We start from the raw sequence: 21611 nt of genomic DNA, 5'->3' as shown, positions 1-21611 counted from the left end.
AGTGGCTTGTTCTAATGCTGCTTGTAAAAGGAGGAAAGGGCGTAAGGAAGAGAGAGGCAGGGAGAGAGAGAAGCCAGATGCCAAGAGTTCCCAATCCTAAACCCTGGAATAATTTAAGCAATGAAAAACAAGTAATTATAGATTAGTAGTTCAAACGCTGTGCAGAAAGGATAAGGCAAATAGACAAATCGCCACTAACCACCCTAGAACCATGTTGCCAGTAAAGCCACTGGTGATGGTAAGATCAGAGACTGATACCAAGAGGCCAGATCATAACAGAACCTCAGGGAATCTTCCCTAAATGTTCACTCACTATTGCGATAGTTTTAACACTTGTCCACAAACTTTCCCATATCCCCCTGAGGCCTGAGCCTTCTCTCCTTTGATAGAGGCTGCATCTAATGATGTATTTCTAATAGCCAGAATAGGAAAATGGTAAAATACTAAGTTTATAATGGGAAAACCTAGCAGATACCAGCTTCGTCAAACAATTACAGTCACTCAGCACTAACTTACAGTGATGGTACGTGCTGCTGACAGGACCAAGAATACCATAAAAAATAAAATAAAATAAAATCCAGAGCTCCAGCCTTGTTGAAATGTGGACTGGGCTGGGGAGGTGACTCGCTGGTTGAGAGCATACAGTACCCTGGCAGAGGACGTGAGTTGGACCCCCAGAATCCATGTCAAGTGCTCACAAGTACCTGTATCTTCAGTTTCAGGGAGATCAAAAGCCTCTGTCTCTCAGGGACACTTGCACGCTCAAGCACATACCTACACATAGACCTCCACATTGACACATAATTAGAAATAATAAAATAAACCTTTTAAAGAGAAAAAAAAAATCCAAACGGGATGCCTTTGTACAGATGCCTAGCCAGAAAAGATTGAGAAATTGTCACTGGTTAGAAGAGACTAAGAAGTCAGGACTAAATATAACACAACACCTCAGACTGGATTCTTCAATAGAGGAACAGATGAGATTCCAAACAGCCATATTTGGGTAGCAACATTGTGTTAGTGCTGATGTCTTCAGTTTTATGGCTATAAAGTGACCATGTAAGACATCAACACTAGAGAAAGTGAGATAAAAAGGTGTATGAGAGTAACCAAAGCTATTCTTTCAGTTCTTTTGTAAGCCTAAAATTATTTCAAAATAAAAATAAATTTAGCAGAGTGATGGTGGAGCAGGACTTTAACAGGGGAGGCAGAAGCAGGCGGATCTCTGTGAGTTCGAGGCCAACCTGGTCTACAGAGTGAGTTCCAGGACAGCCAGAGCTACATAGTGAGACCCTGTTGCAAAAAAAAAATTATTATTATTATTTAATATAATTAAATTATATAATTAAATATATTTATTTGTATTTATATAATACAATTAATATATAATTAAATATAATATATTTATATTGATAATTAAACATAATTATAAATATATATACATATATATACAAATAAATATAATTAAAGCCTAGATTTAATACTTAGGATTCCCTAGAGAAATAGACCCAACAGGATGCATATGGACCACCAAGGAGACTTACAAGTTTGACTTACATAACGGGGCTGGGTAATATAACAAACGCTACCTGCACTCTGGAGAGACAGAGAACCGGCTACTAGGTCTACAGATGGGAAACAGTGCCATTGCCCAAAAAACTCACAGTGACTATGGTTACCTATACAAGGTCAAGCCGGTGAGTCAGTCAGCATTTCAGCAAGCAGCTGTAACTGGACTCAGTGGGTTACAAAAAAAAAATTTTTTTTTATTTGAAGAGAGAGAGAGAAAAATGGGAAGACAGGAAGGAGATGTGGGGGACCAGGAGAAGTTATAATGGGATAAATAGTAGGTGGGTGTTATCAAAGTGTATTATATGCATGGATGAATTCTCAAAGGACAGATTAAAATTGTTATTTTTAAAAGGTAAGTAATCGATTGTGATTCCTTAAGTAGTTAAACAGTAGATTAATTAATTACTTGTATTAGTCAGGGTTCTGTAGAAAGGAACAGAACTGATAGAATGTAACATGTACATACATATACACATACATGGTGTGTGTATGTGTGTTTGTGGGATTTTTTTTTTTTTTTTTTTGAGACAGGATCTCTTTGTTATGTAGTCCTGGCTGTCCTGGCTCTCTGTAGACCAGGCTGGCCTCGAACTCACAGAGATCCACCTGCCTCTGCCTCCCGAGTGCTGGGATTAAAGGCGTGCGCCACCACCGTCAGGGTCTTTCTTGTCCTTTCATCCAGGCTGCCCCCAGAAAGTGTGGCTCACATTTAGTATGTGTGTGTGTGTGGGGGGGGGGTCTTCCTACTTTCAATAGGATCAAGAAAATTCCTTATGGGAGTGTCCAGCAGCTTGGGTTTCAGTTGATTCCAGATGCAGTTAAGTCGGTAACCAAGATTAGCCATCACATCATCTCCTGACTGGTGGTGATTGTCTCCTCGTTCAGAGCACTACCTAAGTATAAAATACAGAGAGTTGTTAAGTCCCTCTTTCCCTCTGGAAGACAAGTTTTGACAAGCAGAAGTCAAGACAAACTCGCAGTTCCTCTGGCATCTGTCCTCCCTGATAAGTTAGTGCCCTGGAGGGCCTTATCATCTTTTCTGGCTTTTCTGTAGACTGAGGGTGTGTACTAACCTGCAATATGCCGGGGGCCTGAGCCTCTAGAGTTAGAAGAACGTGGAAATCAACTGGCCTCTCTTTCCTCTTGCCTAGCAGCCCCCCTTAGTATCCCCAGCTCGAGACTGCCTACGTAGATGTCCATTTCAACCCTGAGGGATTAGGATCTTTTCTGGCAGACTCTTCCTCCAATCAAAAGAACTGGAGGCTTTTCACAAGCAAGGCATTTCCTATGCAGGGTCAGCCCCATCACACACCTACACACAGGACCTCAGTTTAATGACCCACCGTCACCACCCTGAAATCCCACCCCCCCCACACACACACCCCACCTCTCAAAAAAAGAAGCACAAATGGCCAAAAAAATATTTCTGAAGTATTGGAAGGCGTTCCTGCTCTGTTGAGCAGTGGGCGTGTGTTTCCATTGTTAGCAACACCAGCAGGGCCTTAACTGGGAGTGGCTGGTGTTGAGGCGGAAAGCACAACCTTCAAGGGCTGCCAGAGACCAGACATGTCAGAGTGAAGCTGGGGGGGGGGGGGATGAAGTAAAAAGCAGTCACCAGGGCTAGTCTGGGTGTGTAGGGTGTGCCTTTAACCCCAGCACTGGAGAGGCAAAAGCAGGCAGGTCTCTGTGAGCCTCAGGCCAGCCTTGTCTACATGGTGAGTTCCAGGGTAGCCAGGGCTAAATAGTGAGACCCCGTCTTTGAGACAAACCTCCAGAAAAGATTGTAACTTCCTATTAGTCCCTTTAGAAGAAGCTCAGCAACACCTGTAATCTTGTCAGAAACAAATAATTTTTAACGGTTAAAAGTAATCAAACGCAGGGTGGTTGTACCACATGCCTTTAATCCCAACACCCAGGAGGCGAGGCAGGAAGAAGGTCCAGTGTGTTCAAGGCCAGCCTGGTGTACATAGTAAGTTCCAGTTGAGGCCAGGGCTATGTAGAGAGACCTGTCTCAAAAGAAAAAAACAAAAAACAAAAAAAAACAAAAAAATGAAAGAAAGAAAAGAGAAGTAATCTTGAAATAACAGATCTATTTTCTGTCCCTTGTTTCTGCTGTCTTCAGTGGCGTTTCATCTCAACAGTAGACAAGTAACTAAGATACTAGCCAAGGTTATGTAGGAAGACCTTGTCTCAAAAGGAAACAAAATTTCAAGCTGTGGATTTAGCTCAGTGGCAGAGGATTTTCCTACCACGAGTGAAGTGAAGTGCAGCGGTCTAACCCAGAACACAGAAAAAGAAGGGGAAGAGAAGGGGGAGAAGGGAGGAGAAGGGGGAGAGGGGAGGAGGAGGGGGAGGAAGGGAGGAGGGAGGGAAGAAGCAGGGGGAGGAAAAGAAAGACGCAGCTAAAAATAAGACCAAAGACTTCATTGAGTTTAAGGCTCTAATGGACGTTGGTTAGCAATGCAATGCCTCGGTCAGGCAATGTCCTATCCCCGAAATAAAAAGGTTCTCCAGTGAGCCCAGCCGAGTAGACTTTACAGGTCCCAAATCGCTGAAGTTCATATGTGCAGCCATCCTGTTCTGTCTGGGAAACAGTTGGAGCCATCTGCCACCTCTGGCTTTTACGCTCTTCCTGACTTCTCTTTCTCAAGGCTCCCTGAGTCTTCAGGGGAGGGGTTAGATGAAGACATCCCATTCAGGGCTGAGTGCTCTGAGGCTTCTCTCTCTGTACAGTGCCCAGTTGTGGGTTTCTGTGTTACTTCCCATGTACTGCAAGCTTTTCTAATGAGGGGTGAGTGAGACACTGATCTATGGATATGGCAGTGTGCCATTAGGAGTCATTTTATTGCTGTTTCTTTAGCAGAAGAAGAGGAATAGGTTTCTCCCTTTCCACAGGTCCCCAGACCTTAGCACAACTGATGCCATGTTAGAGATACAAATGCACCATTCCTCCTAAGAGCCCAGCATATACACAACCCAACATGCCTAACAAGAACAAAGACCCAATCTGTCATTGTCTGTAGTTCTGGGGAAGTCACTAAATGTACTAACCTTGCCCTTTGGTTTCTGTAGCTCTGCTTATTGCTAACTGCTCTTGCTAATTGAAGTGTGTCAATCAGGATATGGGTTTTGTGCATAAAGAGCCAAGAATAGTAAGGCTCAAGGCTACATGATTTGGGCAAGTTTTGCATGTAACCTACCAACTGGTAAATAAAGACTTTGCATTGGCTTTCAGCGTTCTCTGCAGGAGTTACCTTGCAATACCCTAGTCTCAGATTCGTGGTCACTTTCGTAGTGTCTGGTATGGGTTCCGTCTCATGAAGTGGACCTTAGATCCTGGCTTAGTTAAGCTTTCTATTGCTTCGATGAAACACCAAGACCAAAAGCAAATTGGGGAGAGGATAGGGTTCTATGTGGCTTGTACTTCCCCATTTCAGTCCATCACTGAACTGTTAGGACAGGAACTCAAACAGGGCAGGAATCTGGAGGCAGGAGCTGACACAGAGGCCATAGAGGGGTGCTGCTTACTGGCTTGCTCAATGTGGCTTGCTCAACCTGCTTTCTCATAGAACCCAGGACCCTGAGCCCAGGAAGGGCACTAACTACAATGGGATGAGCCTTCCCTAATCAATTACTAATTAAGAAAATACCTTACAGCTTGTTCTCTCTCTCTCTCTCTCTCTCTCTCTCTCTCTCTCTCTCTCTCTCTCTGTCATTCTCTCATTTTTCTAGACAGGGTTTCTTTGTGTAACTGCCCTGGCTGTCCTGGAACCCACTCTGTAGACCAGGTTGGCCTCGAACTCACAGAGCTCCACCTGCATCTTCCAGTGCTAAGATTAAAGGCGTGCACCACCATCACATGGCTCCTACAGCTGGGTCTTATAGAGGCATTTTCTCAATTAAGGTTCCTTCCTTTCAGATGACTCTAGCTTATGTCAAGTTGACATAAAACTAGCCAGGGCATATCCAACTAAAATAAAGCGTAGTTGATTACTCCCATAATTCCTATAGTACTGGTATTGCAGTAGTCTATCTTGCAAGCAAGTCACTATTGTAGGTTGCAGGGTTTGTAACTGGTTAATATGGATGATTGTCTTGCTCCTCTGGTACTGTGCCAAGCACCTTTCAGCACCGTGAATGCTACCGATTAGGAGTGAAACTCCTAGTTGGACACTAGCTTGACTTCTCCACGTTCGATGATGTAGGTAGTTGTCTCAGCAATAAGGCTTTACCATTGAAAGACCAAAAAAGTAATGTTAATGATGGACTGACCTGGAAACCAATATCTGTTCCTGGGAATTTGCTAACTTCCTCTCACAAGGCCCTGAGATAAGAATTCACACTGCCCCTCCTTTCCTGTGAGTCAACAGGTGGTAAATAGGGTCCTTAGGAAACTCTGGTTTGCCCAGACAAAATTAATTAGCACATCCTGAAGCCCTAAGGTCTGCTGACCCTAATAGCAGACCATCTGGCCTCCAAGGGTCACGTACTCAATGGACACAGGGTCCCACCCCCTCCCTAAGCTTGTGGATTTGCCTTTAAAAACACCTGGGCCCAGGGGAGGGGGCTTCTCTCTAGCCTGCATGCTGGAGGAGCCCGTTTGCGAAAACGTTTCCTGTTCATTAAAGCCTCTTGCGTTTTGTAGCAACTGGACTGGACATTGAGTTCTTGGGGTATTGACCGAACCTGGAAGACTCCTCATTCTGAGAGTCTTACACCATCAAGTTGTGAAGAGCAACCAATAGCCTTGGCAACAGTCCGTGGTGTTTGCTCAGGATGATCCATGGGATTCCTTTACCCAAGGACTCAACAAAATGTGACTCATTTGTGGTGGCACTGGAAATTTTTTGTTTGTTTGTTTGTTTGTTTGTTTGTTTTTTGGTGGCCTAAGATGTCTGGTTGAACCAGGCAGTGGGTGTTGAATGCCTTTAATCCCAGTACTCTGGAGGAGCTGTGTGAGTTAGAGGCCAGCTTGGTCTACAGGATAGCCAAGGCTATACAAAGGCATTCTGTCTTGACAAACAAAACAAGACAAAAAGTTGTCTAGTTGGGGCATTGTCTCCCACACATAGTGACTCCATTTAAATTCCTTTCCTGTAGGTATATATTTAGAAAGTTTCTATAGTAATCGGTTTTCATATGGCTTTTCAGAAGGCTTTGAGTTCTCCCTCTCCACATTCCCTCCTTTATCCTGCTTTCCTATCCACTGCCCCATTTACAACCCCCCCATTCCAGCTTCCCCTTTATCTTTCCATAACACTACATTGTATTTCTCCTTCCTTGGCAGATCCTCTGTCTCACTCCCTGGTCCCTTCCTGAGTACCTAATCTCCATGATAATTCTAAGTAGTGTTACAGAAAGATGGGGGTTCCTCTCTGTAGCCCTAGGGGCCCAACTCACTCTGTAGACCAGGCTGGCCTCAAACTCAGAGATTCGCCTGCCCCTGCCTCTCGAGTGCTGGGATTAAAGGCGTGCGCCACCACTGCCTGGCAACATAAATATTCTTAATGACAGCATGAAGCTTCTTTTTATGACTGCATGTATGCCTGGTGCCCTTGGAGTGTAGAAGAGGGCATTGGATCCTCTGGAACTCTAGTTACAGATGTCTGTGAGCCACCATGAAACCCAGTGGGTCTTCTAGAAGAGCAGCCAGTGCTCTTAAGTGCTGAGCCATCTCTTCAGCCTGGCTGTAATATTTAATATTTACCCCAGCAGTATTTATAGGCACTTAGGAACGCCATGTTCTTGAGTATTATTTTCTGCCCACGTGTAACTACAGCTATAAAATAAACAGCTCAATGTAGAATTGCTAGGTCAAAGTATAGATAGGTTTAAAAAAATAGTTTTCCTATAATAGAAGTAACCCATGTAGAGTAAAATGAAATTAGAATTTAAAACGTGGAATACAATAAAATGTGAACCTCCCCCTGCTCTCCTTAGTTAACCAGCCTTAGTATAAGGTGACTAAGGTGATGCCATCTCCAGAATCCTGACTCCATTTTGTGTTTGCTTAGACACTTCTCAGCCTTCTACACCCCCAGCCAACAGTCGAGTCTACCCTGGCAGCACATTTGGGATTTCCAAGACTCTGACCTTGGTCCAGTGTGTTAACCAAAATAGTTTATGTTTTTACAAACTTAAAGTAACTAAAGAAGGTATAAGTCAAACTTTAATCACCATGATGCATCTGAAGTAACAACTATGCTCTGTCAAAACAAATGTTCAAGGTTATTCTGCCATCTGACACTGACGTAATTGTGATGTCTCTGGTTTTGCCTTTAAAAAATGCTATATAACCCTGAGCTTCACAACCAAGAGACTTTGAGGTATGAGCCTGATCTTAATCGCTGGCCAAAATTATAGGACTCTTATAATCTTAACTGGCTTAATCAGCCTGGTAGTCTGTATTGTCCTCGTGTGGATTTATTACAGTAGATCTGTTTTGGTTTTGGAGACAGGGTCTTACTCTGTCTCCTTGGCTAGCATGGTTCTCACTATGTAAACCAGGCTGGTTTTATATTTGCAGTGGTCCTCTCCCTATATCTCATAATACTAGTCACCCTGTATCTCCTAACACTAGTATTACGGTATTATGGTGCAAGCCACAACAGTTGACAGTTAATCTTTTGGCTTTGAACTCACAGAGATCTGCCTGCCTCCACCTTCCAAGTGCCATCCTATCCAGCTCAACTGTTAATGTATTTTTAAAAGAAACTTATCTGGCTGGGTGGTGGTCTGAGTGAGTCTGAGGCCACCTTGATCTATAGAGTGAGGTCCTGGATAGCCAGAGCTACACAGAGAAACCCTGTCTCGCAGACAGAAAGAAAGGAAGGAATGAATGAAGAAATAAAGGAATAAAGAAAGAAATTTTCTCCAAATAAGTTTGTGAGTATATAATGAAAGCTGTTTGTGTGTGTATATATATATATATATGTATATATATATATATATATATATATATATATATATTTTTTTTTTTTTTTTTTTTTTTAAAGAGAAATTCTGGCCAGGCATTGGCGGCACATGCCTTTTCCCCCAGCACTTGTGAGGCAGAAGTAGGTGGATCTCTGTGAGTTTGAGGCCAACCTGGTCTACAGATTGAGTTCCAGGACAGGCTCCAAAGCTACACAGAGAAATCCTGTCTTGAAATCACCCCCCCCCCCAAAAAAAAGAGAGAGGACACATACGTGCGGACACACACACACACACACACACAGAGAGAGAGAGAGAGAGAGAGAGAGAGAGAGAGAGAGAGAGAGAGATATATTCTGGCCCATACATGCAGTTCTTGACTTGAGAGATAGAGGCAGAAAGATCAGAAATTCACAGTCATTCCTGGCTACATAGCGAGTTCGAAGCTAGCCTGAACTACTGCATCGTGAGACAAGAGTGGGAAGAGGGAGAGAAAAAAGGTGTGTGTGTGTGTGTGTGTGTGTGTGTGTGTGTGTGTGTGTGTGTGTGTGATTGAAAGACAGTTAAAGAAAAAATAGATGGAGAGGCAGGAAAGCCAATGATGGCAGCCAAGCGGCTAGAAAGCAATGGGTGTCTGAGGCTTGCACTCAGCAGCTGCAATGGGAATGATGACAGAAATGTAGATTCAAGTCCGGCCTAGTGGCATACACATGTAATCCCAGCATTTGAAAGATGGAGGTGAAAAGATTAAGAGTTCAAGACCAGCCTCTGCTACATAGTAAATACAAGCCTAGGCTATATGAAACTCTGTCTCACGGGTTTAAAACAAGTAAATTCATGACTCATTGAGCTAGGAATGTAAGTATGCAGCTTAGTGATCGAGTGCTTATCTAGAATGTGAGGCCTTGGGTTTGATGATGCACAGGAAAGGTATATATTTAGGAGAAAAAGTCAGTAGGACATCTGATACTGCCCAGTTTTCAGGCCTCAACAGCTGAATGGATGGTGGATGATGCCATTCACTAAGACTAAGTTAAGCACTCTGTTCTAGACATTGTTCTATTGTTGTGATCAGACAGTGACCAAGGCATCTCTCTCTCTCTCTCTCTCTCTCTCTCTCTCTCTCTCTCTCTTTCCAGACAGGATTTCTCTGTGTAGCCTTGGCCGTTCTGGAACTTACGCTGTAGACCAGGCTGGCCTTGAACTCACAGAGATCCTCCTGCCTCTGCCTCCTGAGTGCTGGGACTAAAGGCATGCGCCACCAGGCAGCTCCAAGGAAACTCTTTGGAAGAATTTAACTGGAGACTTGCTTACAGTGTCAGAGACTTGGTCCATCATCATCAGGGCAGGGAGCATGGCAGTAAGTAGATGTGATGCTGGAGAAGGAAGGAGCTGAGAGCTGACCCACAAGCAGAGAGGTAGAGGGAACCTGCTTGGCCTGGTGTGGGCTTTTGAAAGCTCAAAGCCCATTCCTAGAGACATATTTCTTCCAGTAAGTCCACATCTCCTAGTCCTTCTAATCCTCTCAAATAGTGGTCATTTTTATTTAAACCAAGTTCAAAAGTTCCCACAGTCTATCACAGTCTCAACACTGTTTAAAAGTCCCAAGTCTCTTCTTAGACTTGGGGCAATCTGTTAACTGCAATAAAAAAAAATAACAGATCACATACTTCCATCATACAGTGGCACAGAATGTACATTGCCATTCCAGAGGTGGGGAAAGGGGACATAGGTTGGAAATAATGGACCAAACCAAGACCAAAGACAGCAAGGTAAACCCCAAACTCTGCATCTCCGGGTCTGATATCCAAGTGCTCTTCAGAGTGCCGGTTCAGCTTTGTTAACTAAAACACACTTGTCTCTCTTGAGCTGGTTCCACACCCAGTCTGCAGCTCTCCTTAGCTGGTATCCCAGGACTCTGGCATCTCCAACATCTTGGGGTCTGCAACCCAATCCAGGCTCCTCCTTCACAGCTTCACACAATGGTCTCTCTGGGCCTCCATGCAGGTACACTTGGCCTCATCAGCTTCCCTTAGCCCTTGAGGGAGATTCTACAACTTGGCCAAAGCTGCCAAGTTCTGCCGATTGCTGGAGCTGGAATTTGGCCCCCTGGGTTCAGTAACAATTGTATCAACTTTCTATTGTTGATGGCAGAGGTTGCAAATCAGTCCACAAAGTGAGTTGTTTAAAGGAACTTCCAAATTTAGAAATTCGGGTTTTTGTTTTTTTCTCACTAAGAATCTAAATTCTGGGCTGTGGAGATAGATTCATGAGAAAATGCTGACCACAGGGTCACAAGGATCTCAGATTCCTAAAAACCCATGTGAAAATTGGGCATGGTGTTGGCTTGGAATCCCAGCGCTGGGGAGGCTGAGGTCCTGGGACTTGCTAGCCAGCCAGCCTCGTCTCCTTAGTAAATGCCAAGACAGTGAGAGGGAACAATGGCAGCCCAGGGCTGGCACCTGAAATGGGCTTCTGACTTGTGTATGTGTAGGCACAAGCCCACACCTGTGTCAGCTTATACACACAAATCTGAACCTCTGGTGAGAACTTCCACCCTCTCTCTCTCTCTCTCTCTAAGTCTCAGAAGACATGCCAATACTTGGCCTGCATTCCTTTCCTTCTTGGTTAAGGGTAACAGCTGGCCCTTTCACTAAAGCATGCTTGAGTTATAGTCTTACCACGCGCATACATGCATGCAGCTGGACTGTGTAAAACTTGAGTTTGTAACTTCAGTGTAAACCATGGCTTGATGCTCGGTGAACTTTGCCTGGTGGATAGTGTTATCGATATTTATCATATCTTCAGAAAAAACTCTAAACATACCCTCTTTTCAAATTCTCCAGTGCCTTCCTAGCACAGTCACCTAAATGGAGGTGAAGGCCAGCTGTACAGGCCTGTAAGCTCTGAATCTGGAAGCTTAGGGACAGCTAATTCAGGGCCAGTGAGACTGTCTCAAAATACAGTAACAGAAATCAAGCAAAAAAAAAAAAAAAAAAAAAAAAAAAATCCAAAACAAAGCAAAGCTTTGGGGGGCGGTGCTCCCTGACTCCCCTGTACTAGTTATCTGTCACCGTGAGTTACAGTTGCAAGGTCAGATGACATAACTGTTTTGTTTTTCCAGATAAAGTTTCTCTGTGTAACCCCGGTTGTCCCAAACTCACTCTGTAGACCAGGCTGGCATCAACTCAGAGATCCCCCTGCCTCTGCTTCCACAGTGCGGGAGTAAAGGGGTGTGTCACTGTTTCTTGGGCACTGGAATTATACTTGTATACTACCATACCAGGTCCAGAAGTCATATCGTTAAATAAAAAAATTATCTATTTGTGTGTGTGCACATTCGTGTATAGAACAGAGAACAACTTTTGGGAGTCAGCCCCAGCCTTTCATCCTTTTTTTAAAAAATTTATTATTATTGCTTCGAGGTGGTGCCACACACCTTTAATCTCAGCATTCAGGAAGCAGAGGCAGGTGGATCTCTGAGTTTGAGGCCAGCTTGGTCTACAGTGTGAGTTCCAGGACAGCCAGAACTACACAGAGGAAACCCTGTCTGGAAAAACTAAGAGAGAGAGAGACAGAGAGAGAGAGAGAGAGAGAGAGAGAGAGAGAGAGAGAGAGAGGAAGAAGAAAAAGAGAAAAATCTTATTAAAAGAGTCTGAGCAGTGACCCAGCAGTTAGAAGCACTGGCTGATCTTCTAGAGGATCCAAATGTGATTCCCAGCACCCACATGACGCCTCACACCCCTGTGCCATCTGTAACTCCAGTCCTAGGGAATGATCCCCTTTCTGACCTCTGAGGACACTCCATGCACATGATACCCAGACACACATGCAGATGAAACATCCATCCACATAAAATAGCAAAATAAAGATGTTTACTTTAAATTATGTGTATGTATGTTGGGTGGGTGTGTACAAGTGTGAATTTACGTGCCGCCTGTAAGACCAGAAGGTATCCAAGTCCTTACACTCTTGGATGTTGTAAACTATCAGCATGGGTGCTAAGAATCTAACTTGGGGCTTCTAGAAGGGGAGAACTGACACATCTCTCTAGACTCCCATGTACAGTTTTAAAAGGTATATTCCATTGTCTCTAATATGTGAATATGAGATAACGAACTCAGTTTTCTGTTACTATCTGGCCCTTGTCTAGTCCTTTTTCATGTCTGTGTTTATCCGTATCATTGATAAACTACAGAAGAATGGCGGTATGCCCTTTTTAAGGCAGGGTCTTAAGAGCATTACAGCTTGCTGTTTCTGTCCTGCTTTACTGTCAAGCGCATCCTTTCTCAGTAACACAGCTGGATCTTTTACCCAAATTAGGTAAAATTTTGCTTCCTAAGCAGGATCTGGAGATCCGCTCGCCCATGGGGGATCTTAGACTCGTACCGGTGTAATATTTATATAAAACTGCACATTAAAAGTTGGGCTAGAGACCGTGGTGGTGCACGCCTCTAAATCCCAGCACTTGGGAAGCAGAGGCAGGCAGATAACAGTGAGTTCAAGGTCAACCTGGTCTACAAAATGAATTCCAGGACAGCCAGAACTGTTATACAGAGAAGCCCTGTTCGAAACAAAAAAATCCCAAAAAAAGATTTCTTCCTGGGCCTTGGTGGCGCACACCTTTAATCCCAGCACTTGGGAGGCAGAGGCAGGTGGATCTCTGTGAGTTCGAGACCAGTCTGGTTTACAGAGCGAGTTCCAGGACAGGCTCCAAAGCTACACAGAGAAACCGTGTCTGGGGCAGAAGTTAGTAAAAAAACAAACCTACTAGATGATTGGATTAAAAAAAAAAAAAACTGTGCTGCCCAAGAGCAAGATTTTTTATTTAGTTTTGTGGCCTCTCCCTTTTTCTTCTTTTCCTCTTGTTGTTCTTTAGACAGCCCTGACTGTCCTGGAATTCGCTTTATAGACCAGGCTGGCCTCGAACTCACATGGCTTCGCCCACCTCTGCCTCTGCCTCCCGAGGCGTGTGTCACAACCGCCCGCTCTAGCGCTGATTTTTAAATTACAATTATACCAACTTTGGACGACTTATTAAGAAACCCAGTTTCTTGCTCATTGTCGTCCTGTGATTTTTTTTTTTTTTTTACAAGACAAAACTTCCGTGAAGAGCAATTTCCTGAGCGCCATCCGGGTCCACAGGAAGAAAGCCCCGCCCCGGCGCCTCCGTGGCACACGTGACCCTGTGACCCGAGGAGCCATCTTACGGCTCGCCTCACAGAGGGGACTACAACTCCCAGAATGCCCGCGCATCGCGTCGTGCTGGCACTTTTACTGGCCCAGCCTTAGAGCCCAGGCTGTAGCCGGGCGCCATCTTTGACGCTGGCAGGCTGGGGTTTCTGCTTGTTCTGCTGCTGCTGCCGTGAGGACGGCGGGGCCCCGGCGGCCAAGCGGAGAGAAAGACGCGGGAGTCGGAGGCTGTGTCACCGGTTCGGTAAAGTTTCTGTTCTCTGGTAACTAGACCCCTTTCTTTTTTTGGACTCCCGGGTGACTCGGGGCCTGGGAGGGAGGAGAGGGCGAGGGGAGTGGCGGCGGCGGCGGCCTCCCCTCGCCCGGCTTTCGGCCTAGCCCGGGGAGTCGGAGCTGGGCCCATGAGCGCGGCGGCTGCCGGGACCCCGGCCCGCGGCCCTGCTGTGCCGAGCCCGCGGCCCCACGGCGGCTCGCTTCCCCTCCCGCCCCGCCCCCACCCGCCCCGGGCGCTGCCTCCCTCACCGACCTCTTCCCTTCCCCCCACATCCGGTGTTCCCGAACCCGGGATTCCGGGGTAGCCCCGGGAGAGCGGCTGTTTCGGACCCCCCCGAGGAGGAACAGACACCAGGTTGCTTTCCTTTCCCCCTCCAGAGCCGGTTGTTCAGTCAGCCGCCCTCCCTCCCTCCCTCCCTCCCCCCCCAAACCAGAAGCAGCGCCTGGACCCCGGCCCGCCTGCTCTCCCTCCTCTCTAGGGCCTTAACTACTTTGGAGATTTCCTCTCTCCCTCCCTCTCTCTCTCATATTCCCGACACACCCGTTCCCCCACCCTGATTACTCTCCCACCCCAGCCCTCGTGATCGAAGTCAACAGCCACAGGGACTCTTCGTTCTTGTAGGATTGGTGAGGCGGTAATGAAGAACACCCCTTAGACGCCCCCTAATCGGTGCGGATCCATCCCCATGGGGAAGGCGCGCTGTGTTGACATCTGCCAGGCTTTGGTTGTGAACCCCGAGAAAGCGGCTGTGGAGCTAGTGAGAGCATGCTTTCTTTCGTAGGGTAGACGTGTTGCTATTGGGGGAGGGGATCCACGGAAGAGGGGTGGAAGTTTAAAGCTCATTTTTAGTTTTGTTGCTCTTTGGAATGTCAGCTTGTGAGTTATTAACAGGCTGGGACGTTTTTTGCTTCACCCTGAAAATATGAACTCTTGATAGAAACCGTAAATGAAAAATATAGCTTGTTACCTTGTTTTAAAGTTTTATTTCCAGATTAATTTTTTTTTCAGCCACCTACATTTTTCAAAGTTGTCAGAACAGGAAGGGCACAACTAGTTTACTGCTTATGACCAGTGTGTGGGATCTGATTTAGCTTTCCACAGTTGACTTTGTGGGCTGTATTGGCCAATTACAGCCTTCTGTGCTGTCGGTTGAATGATGCACTGTGTGTTTAAGTGACATGTCCTGAAAATACTCCCCAAATTAAGGAAAAGCCATTGTCGTGTGGATTGATTGAAAGTACACATTTCTAAGAACCGAAGGTGTTTTTAGTAGACGAAGTTCTTGATACAGCAGCATTAATATGAACCTTCAGTTGGAAGGCCTGACCTTTAGCTGCTCCAGATTCCATGACTGTGGGAAAGTGGACCTCGGTTCTTTTTTTCTGTAAGATGAGGACTCTGGACTATTTGAATTCAGAAAGTTAAAAGGACTCCTAAAGCCCCACAAGACAGCGTTTGGGAATGTTCTCCATTGCTGTCATTTTTCCTCCAAAAATAACCCGGCTTGGAAGTCACAGGTTGGAAGGGAACTTGACTCCCCATAGAAACTGGAGGGAAGGGGATACAAGTGAAGAGGGACAGCTGTGTTCCTGCCAGAGTAGGAAACCCACCAAAAGGCTCTGGGAGACATACAGAGAATGAGTATATGTACTTTAAGTGTACCAGTTTCCTCGATTTCTCCTGGCAGAAGATGCAGTTCTTTCGGTGATGCTGGGATTCTGGAATGTGTTTCCATTAATTCAAATACAGAAGACGACGACGATGTGGTAGAGAGAAAGATGGTGGCAGAAGGCGTGAATAAAGAGACAAAATTGCCCGCTAAAAAGAAAAGAAAGAAGGGTTTGCGGATTAAGGGGAAAAGGCGCCGAAAAAAATTGGTTCTTGCCAAGAAATTTAGTAAGGACTTGGGGTCTGGAAGGCCTGTTGCAGATGGCCCTGCCTTGTTAGCGTCCAGTGCCCCTGAGCAGGATGAAGAAAGTCTTTTTGAGAGCAATATAGAAAAGCAAATCTATCTACCCAGTACCAGAGCCAAGACCTCCATTGTATGGCATTTCTTTCATGTTGACCCCCAGTATACCTGGAGAGCTATTTGTAACCTGTGTGAGAAAAGCGTCAGCAGGGGCAAGCCAGGCAGCCATCTTGGTACGTCTACCCTTCAGCGACATCTGCAGGCAAGGCACTCTCCTCACTGGACCAGAGCCAACAAGTTTGGCGTCGCGGATGGGGATGAGGACTTTACCTTGGATTTATCTTTATCTCCTTCTTCTCCTGGAAGCAGTGGAAGCTTTGAGTATATTCCTAGTGATTCATTAGATGAAAACAGAATGGGTAAGAAACGTGATAAGTCAGCATCCGATGCCCTGAGGGCAAAAAGGGGGAGATTTCTCATCAAAAGCAACATTGTCAAGCATGCCTTAATTCCTGGAACCAGAGCCAAGACATCTGCAGTTTGGAATTTTTTTTATACTGATCCTCAGCACATCTCAAGAGCTGTGTGTAACATCTGTAAAAGAAGTGTGAGCCGGGGCAGACCAGGTTCCCACTTAGGAACGTCAACACTTCAACGACACCTTCAGGCCACACATCCCATCCATTGGGCTGTTGCCAACAAAGACAATGGTGCTATTGGAAATGGATTAGATGAGACTGAGACTGAGGGCAGCGATCTCTTGACTGACACTTTGCATGGAGAGAAGTCATCAGGCAGCCAGGATTTAACAGCTGAGGACCTTAGTGACTCTGATACTGATGAACCTCCTGTTTTAGAGGTTGAAAATAGATCTGAGAGTCCTGTTCCTGTTCCAGAGCAAGATAATCTGGTGCATGCACAAGAGAGAGAAGCAATACCACATTGTGAAAATGCAGCCTCCAGCCAGATAAGTCAGGCAGTTATTCAGATGATTGTGGAAGATATGCACCCTTACAACTATTTCTCAACCCCAGCTTTTCAGAGGTTTCTGCGGATTGTTGCTCCTGACTATAGGTTGCCGTCAGAGACTTACTTTTTCACCAAAGCCGTACCTCAGTTATATGATTCTGTTAGAGAAAAAATTTTCTTAACTTTAGAGAATGTTCAAAGCCAAAAGATCCACCTGACTGTTGACATATGGACCCATGACCCTTCCACTGACTATTTCATTGTGACTGTACATTGGGTCTCTTTGGAAACTGCATCTTCCCCCAGTAATGGTGGGACCCCCAATTTTAGAAAGTGGGCAGTACTTTGTGTTACAGGTTTAGCCAAAGACTGTTTGATAACCAACATTTTACAAGAATTAAATGACCAGATTGGTCTGTGGCTTTCTCCTAATTTCCTTATCCCTAGCTTCGTTGTTTCTGACAATTCCTCCAACGTGGTACATGCAATCAAAGGCGGTGGCTTTACCCATGTGCCATGCTTCCTGCATTGTTTAAATATAGTGATTCAGGACTTCTTCTGTGAGCACAAAAGTATTGAGAACATGTTGGTGGCTGCTAGAAAAACCTGTCATCATTTTAGCCATTCAGTGAAAGCCCGCCAGATACTACAAGAGTTCCAAAACGACCACCAGCTCCCATGGAAGGATCTGAAGCAGGATGAAACTGGCCACTGGATTTCTACCTTTCATATGTTAAAATGGCTTTTAGAGCATTGCTACTCTGTTCACCATAGTCTGGGTAGAGCCAGTGGAGTCGTGCTTACCTCCCTTCAGTGGACTCTAATGACTTATGTTTGTGATATTCTTAAGCCATTTGAAGAGGCGATCCAGAAAGTGAGTGTAAAGACCACAGGATTGAATCAGGTGCTACCCCTAATCCATCATCTCCTCTTTTCCCTGCAGAGACTCAGAGACGATTTTCAAGTCAGAGGTATTACTCAGGCCCTCAATCTGGTGGACAGTTTATCTTTGAAACTTGAAACGGATGCCCTACTAAGTGCCATGCTCAAATCCAAGCATTGTATCTTGGCTACTTTGTTAGATCCTTGTTTTAAGAACAGTTTGGAAGACTTTTTTCCTCAAGGTGCTGATTTAGAAACTTATAAACAGATTCTTGCAGAAGAGGTTTGTAATTATATGGAATCTTCGCCCGGGGCCTGCCAAATTGCAACCTCAGAAGCACCTGGTCCCTTAGTTAGATTAGGAACTGATTCATTTACTTCTATAAAAGAAGGCACCTCCAGTTCAGGTTCTATGGATAGCTCAGTCGTAGACAGTGTTGCCATTGGAAGCAAAGGCTTCCTGTTTCCCTCTGCTGTAGCAGTAGTGGATGAGTACTTCAAAGAGAAGTATTCTGAGCTTTCAGGAGGTGATGACCCTTTGGTTTACTGGCAGAGAAAGGTGAGCGTGTGGCCAGCTTTGACCCAAGTTGCCATTCAGTATCTAAGTTGCCCCATGTGTAGTTGGCAATCTGAGTGCATGTTTACCTCAAACAGTCGCTTTCATCCAAAGCAGATCATGAACATGGACTTTGATAATATAGAACAGCTGATTTTTCTGAAAATGAACTTGGAGAATGTTAACTATGACTATTCTACATTGAATCTGAGCTGGGACCCTGAAAATAAGGCTGTTCAGAACAATGAAAAAGAAATATTACCTTAATTCCTTTTTTCCTTTTCTACTTAAAATGGGCAGCTTTTGCTATATTACTATATCTCATTGCTATTGTTATTATATGTAGTCAGACTATTCTTAAAGAAAAAAATAGCTGGGTGTGGTCTCGGGTACCTGTAGTCCTGGCTATTTGAGGTGGTGAGGCTGGATTATAACTTTAGCACATGAGTTTGAGACCAGCCAAAATGCAAAACCTGGGGAAATCCAAAAGTACAAAAAGGCTGAAAACTCCAAAGAGGCAATATGATGTTGATAAAATGAAGGTTAACTTTGAAGATTTCACAGTTGTAACTCAGTGTAGCTAACTTCTAAGTGTCATTTGTATCAATTGAGGGAGAAAAGGGTGTTACTGAGAAAACACAGTGCAACTTTGAAGGGCTTAGGTATTTCTGGTTGGTAAATTGAACTAGTCATTGATTTGAGTAAAAATTTCTTCCGTCACGGAAGGTTTGATTACTCTGAAATCAGTGACTCAGGACTTTTGTGAGCACAAACGCCTTTAGAATGTGTTAGTGGCTGCACTAACCTTTCTTTCCCTTCCCTATTTAATTTCTTTAAAACCCCTGACTCAGCTTGACAGAATGAAAACCCATAAAATTGTTTCATATTTGAAAATTCATAATTGCCTCATACTGGTCTGTTTACAATGTCAAATTACTGGCTATGGTAAAATTGCCCTATATATTTAGGATTAGGTCTGTATAAAAGGGGAACAGTACAAAACAATTGGAAAAAAGACTTTTAGTCTTTCATAATATAGTAGAAAAACAAGGATTGCATAGGTGCTGTTGTAGTAACTTTTTAGTAAAAAGCATTACATGTAAAATCAAAAACCATTGATTGGAATTTAGAATGCAAGCCCCATGAACATGGCAAACCCAGTATGAGTCTCCCAGATATATTTGTAAAGTTTGTTCATTTCTTTAAAAGGGTACTTTATGGTCCATGGCATGGTATTCCTAACTGGGAAGTTTGGACCACTGTATTAACTGAAATAAGCAGTTATATTTACTGGATTAGGCATCATTGTTTGAAATGAGTGAAGTGATCTCAGTGGCCCTTCAGGCTCCTTCCCACTCTGAGACTCTGTCTCCGTGACTGAGTGGGAGGCCAGAAAATGATCACTTTTATTAAGTCTATTAGACGTTTCAGACTGAATAACTAATGTAAGATCCCAATTTTTCCTTTTTTTCATTTTAGATTTTGGGATATTCCCTGCCCAAAAAATTCCTGGAAAATTGACTAGTATTAAGTGTGAGTAAAAGGTGTCCACTTTTTTTTATAGTCTTGATTTTAGTTTTGTCTTGGATAGTGCTTGGCAAGATTTAGCCTAGAAAGTATATAGTATTTATTACATAAGAATCAAAATGACTTTGTTATTGGGCTGGTTTTGAAACTCATTTCTGTGTATCAAAATAACTTTTTTTTTTTTAATTTTTAAATTCTTAAATGGTAAATGTACCATTTGTTGTGAAGTGAAATTTCATCTACCCCAAATTTACCCTTTTATCAACTGGAGTGAAGCCTTTAGCTATAACCATCAAGAGTAAAGAATCGGGAGCTAGTGTATCTATCACCAAGCCTTTGCAGGGCCCGCATCGAATGCCATGCCAGTGATGCTTGTGTTGGGATAAAGGAGGGAGAGAACTTCCTTTAGTGTCTCTGTGTTCGCCGAGCTGCTTCGGAATGGCTGTAACGCTGCTCTGCCTTCAGCTCGGTGCCCCGCTCTGCAGTTACTCTGTGACTATTCGCTTCTTCCTTTTTTGGTTAAACACTCCCTGATAATGACTGTTATACATATCATAGACATTGACATATACATCAGTGTATCCATATATATGGATTTCTTTTCATCTTGATTTTGTGGCTGGGTAAAATTCAGTAAAGTTAACTTCGTGGTACTTTGGTATAAGAGTAAGTTCACTATTTTTATAATGAACCCAAATCTGAAGGATTTTATATTATATTTTAAAAGGATAATTTACCCAAATGTTTTATTTCTATACATTTGTGTATGTGTATAAGCCTGTTAGTATATATGTATATGCATATTATATACATTAAACACTTTATATTTTTACATACAGTATGCTTTTATTATACAGATAATAAAGATGGGGGAAGGTTTCTGTTTTTTTTTTCTTAATAGGTGAAGAAATCTTGAAGACCAGAATTTGGATCTTATTGAATTTTGGTGGTGTTTTTTGTTTTTACTTTTTGTTTTTTCATTTTTCAATATTTTTCATCTTTTTATTTTTTAATTATATTGCTCAGCTATGGAAGATGGATTCTTTTTTTTTTTTTTTTTTTTTTAATTCTTTGAATCTCAAGTTCATCTTTAAATGAACTTTTTTGTTTTTTGAGGAGATAACTAATACTAGCTGTCTCCAGTCTGACAGAGGTTATGCAGATGGACTTAATCTTCCAGGAGTTGGGAGATATTTTAAAGATGTTTTAAAAACACTTCCTGTGTTTCAATTGTGGCTGAGGGGTTTCCTTGGCAATGTGAGGAAGAAAACTCTTTCTACCTCATTATTATTAATTCATGGATTGAGTGTTGGTTCGACCTACAGGCGTAATAGCTTGGAACTCAGTGAAGACACAGATGTCCCTGTTGAGAGCAACCAGCTAATGTAAGTGGAGATGGGTCTTAATCATGAAAGCAGTAAACACTGTCATTTAAGGCATGCTGGACTAATAACAAATTCAAATGTTATTGACTAACTTTTTTTTTCTCGTGATTTTTTTTTTTTTTTTTTTTTTTTTTTTTATATATAAGCTTTTAATGTTTGAATGGAAATTAACTTTTTTTCCTGGTGCTGAGGTGAAACTTAATTCTGTTCTCTTGGAGAAAAAGCATTGTTACTTTGTTACCGGATAGCTCCTTGTCCATACTAGTGGCTCTTATTTTGTCTTTTTAGTAGCTATGTAGTATATATTTCACTGAATGGGTATGTCATAATGTATAACTCATTGGGCAATACTGCAGGTTTTGCCATTTAAACAAAAAAGTCCTGCATCCTGTAACAGTTTGGTGCACACGTCTGTGTGAACCTAGAACCAGT

The 21611-nt window shown here is 43.6% G+C and overlaps 2 protein-coding genes across 10 annotated transcripts in view; both read left to right on the top strand.

Moving 5' to 3' along the window:
- Positions 1-13868: 13868 nt before the first annotated feature.
- Zc3h11a (zinc finger CCCH-type containing 11A) overlaps positions 13869-21611 on the top strand; it is a 35020-nt gene continuing 27277 nt past the window's right edge. The window contains exons 1-3 of one of the 9 annotated variants that reach the window (XM_051204046.1): positions 13869-13940; positions 19747-19800; positions 21120-21179. The gene's annotated coding sequence lies outside the window, so the exon portion shown is untranslated. Of the gene's footprint in view, positions 13941-19746; positions 19801-20695; positions 21180-21611 lie in introns of those variants that run through there. The other 8 variants (XM_051204043.1, XM_051204049.1, XM_051204044.1 and 5 more) reach the window with 8 other exon arrangements.
- Zbed6 (zinc finger BED-type containing 6) lies at positions 14905-20851 on the top strand. The gene has a single exon (XM_051204041.1). The coding sequence runs from the start codon at positions 15589-15591 to the stop codon at positions 18532-18534; it is 2946 nt and encodes a 981-aa protein (XP_051059998.1). The 5' UTR covers positions 14905-15588; the 3' UTR covers positions 18535-20851.

The sequence above is a fragment of the Phodopus roborovskii genome, unplaced genomic scaffold, assembly GCF_943737965.1.
Source record: "Phodopus roborovskii unplaced genomic scaffold, PHOROB, whole genome shotgun sequence".
In the NCBI taxonomy this organism is placed as follows: Eukaryota; Metazoa; Chordata; class Mammalia; order Rodentia; family Cricetidae; genus Phodopus; species Phodopus roborovskii.
The sequence above is the reverse complement of the archived record's forward strand: the minus strand, read 5'-3'. Positions and strand labels throughout refer to the sequence as shown.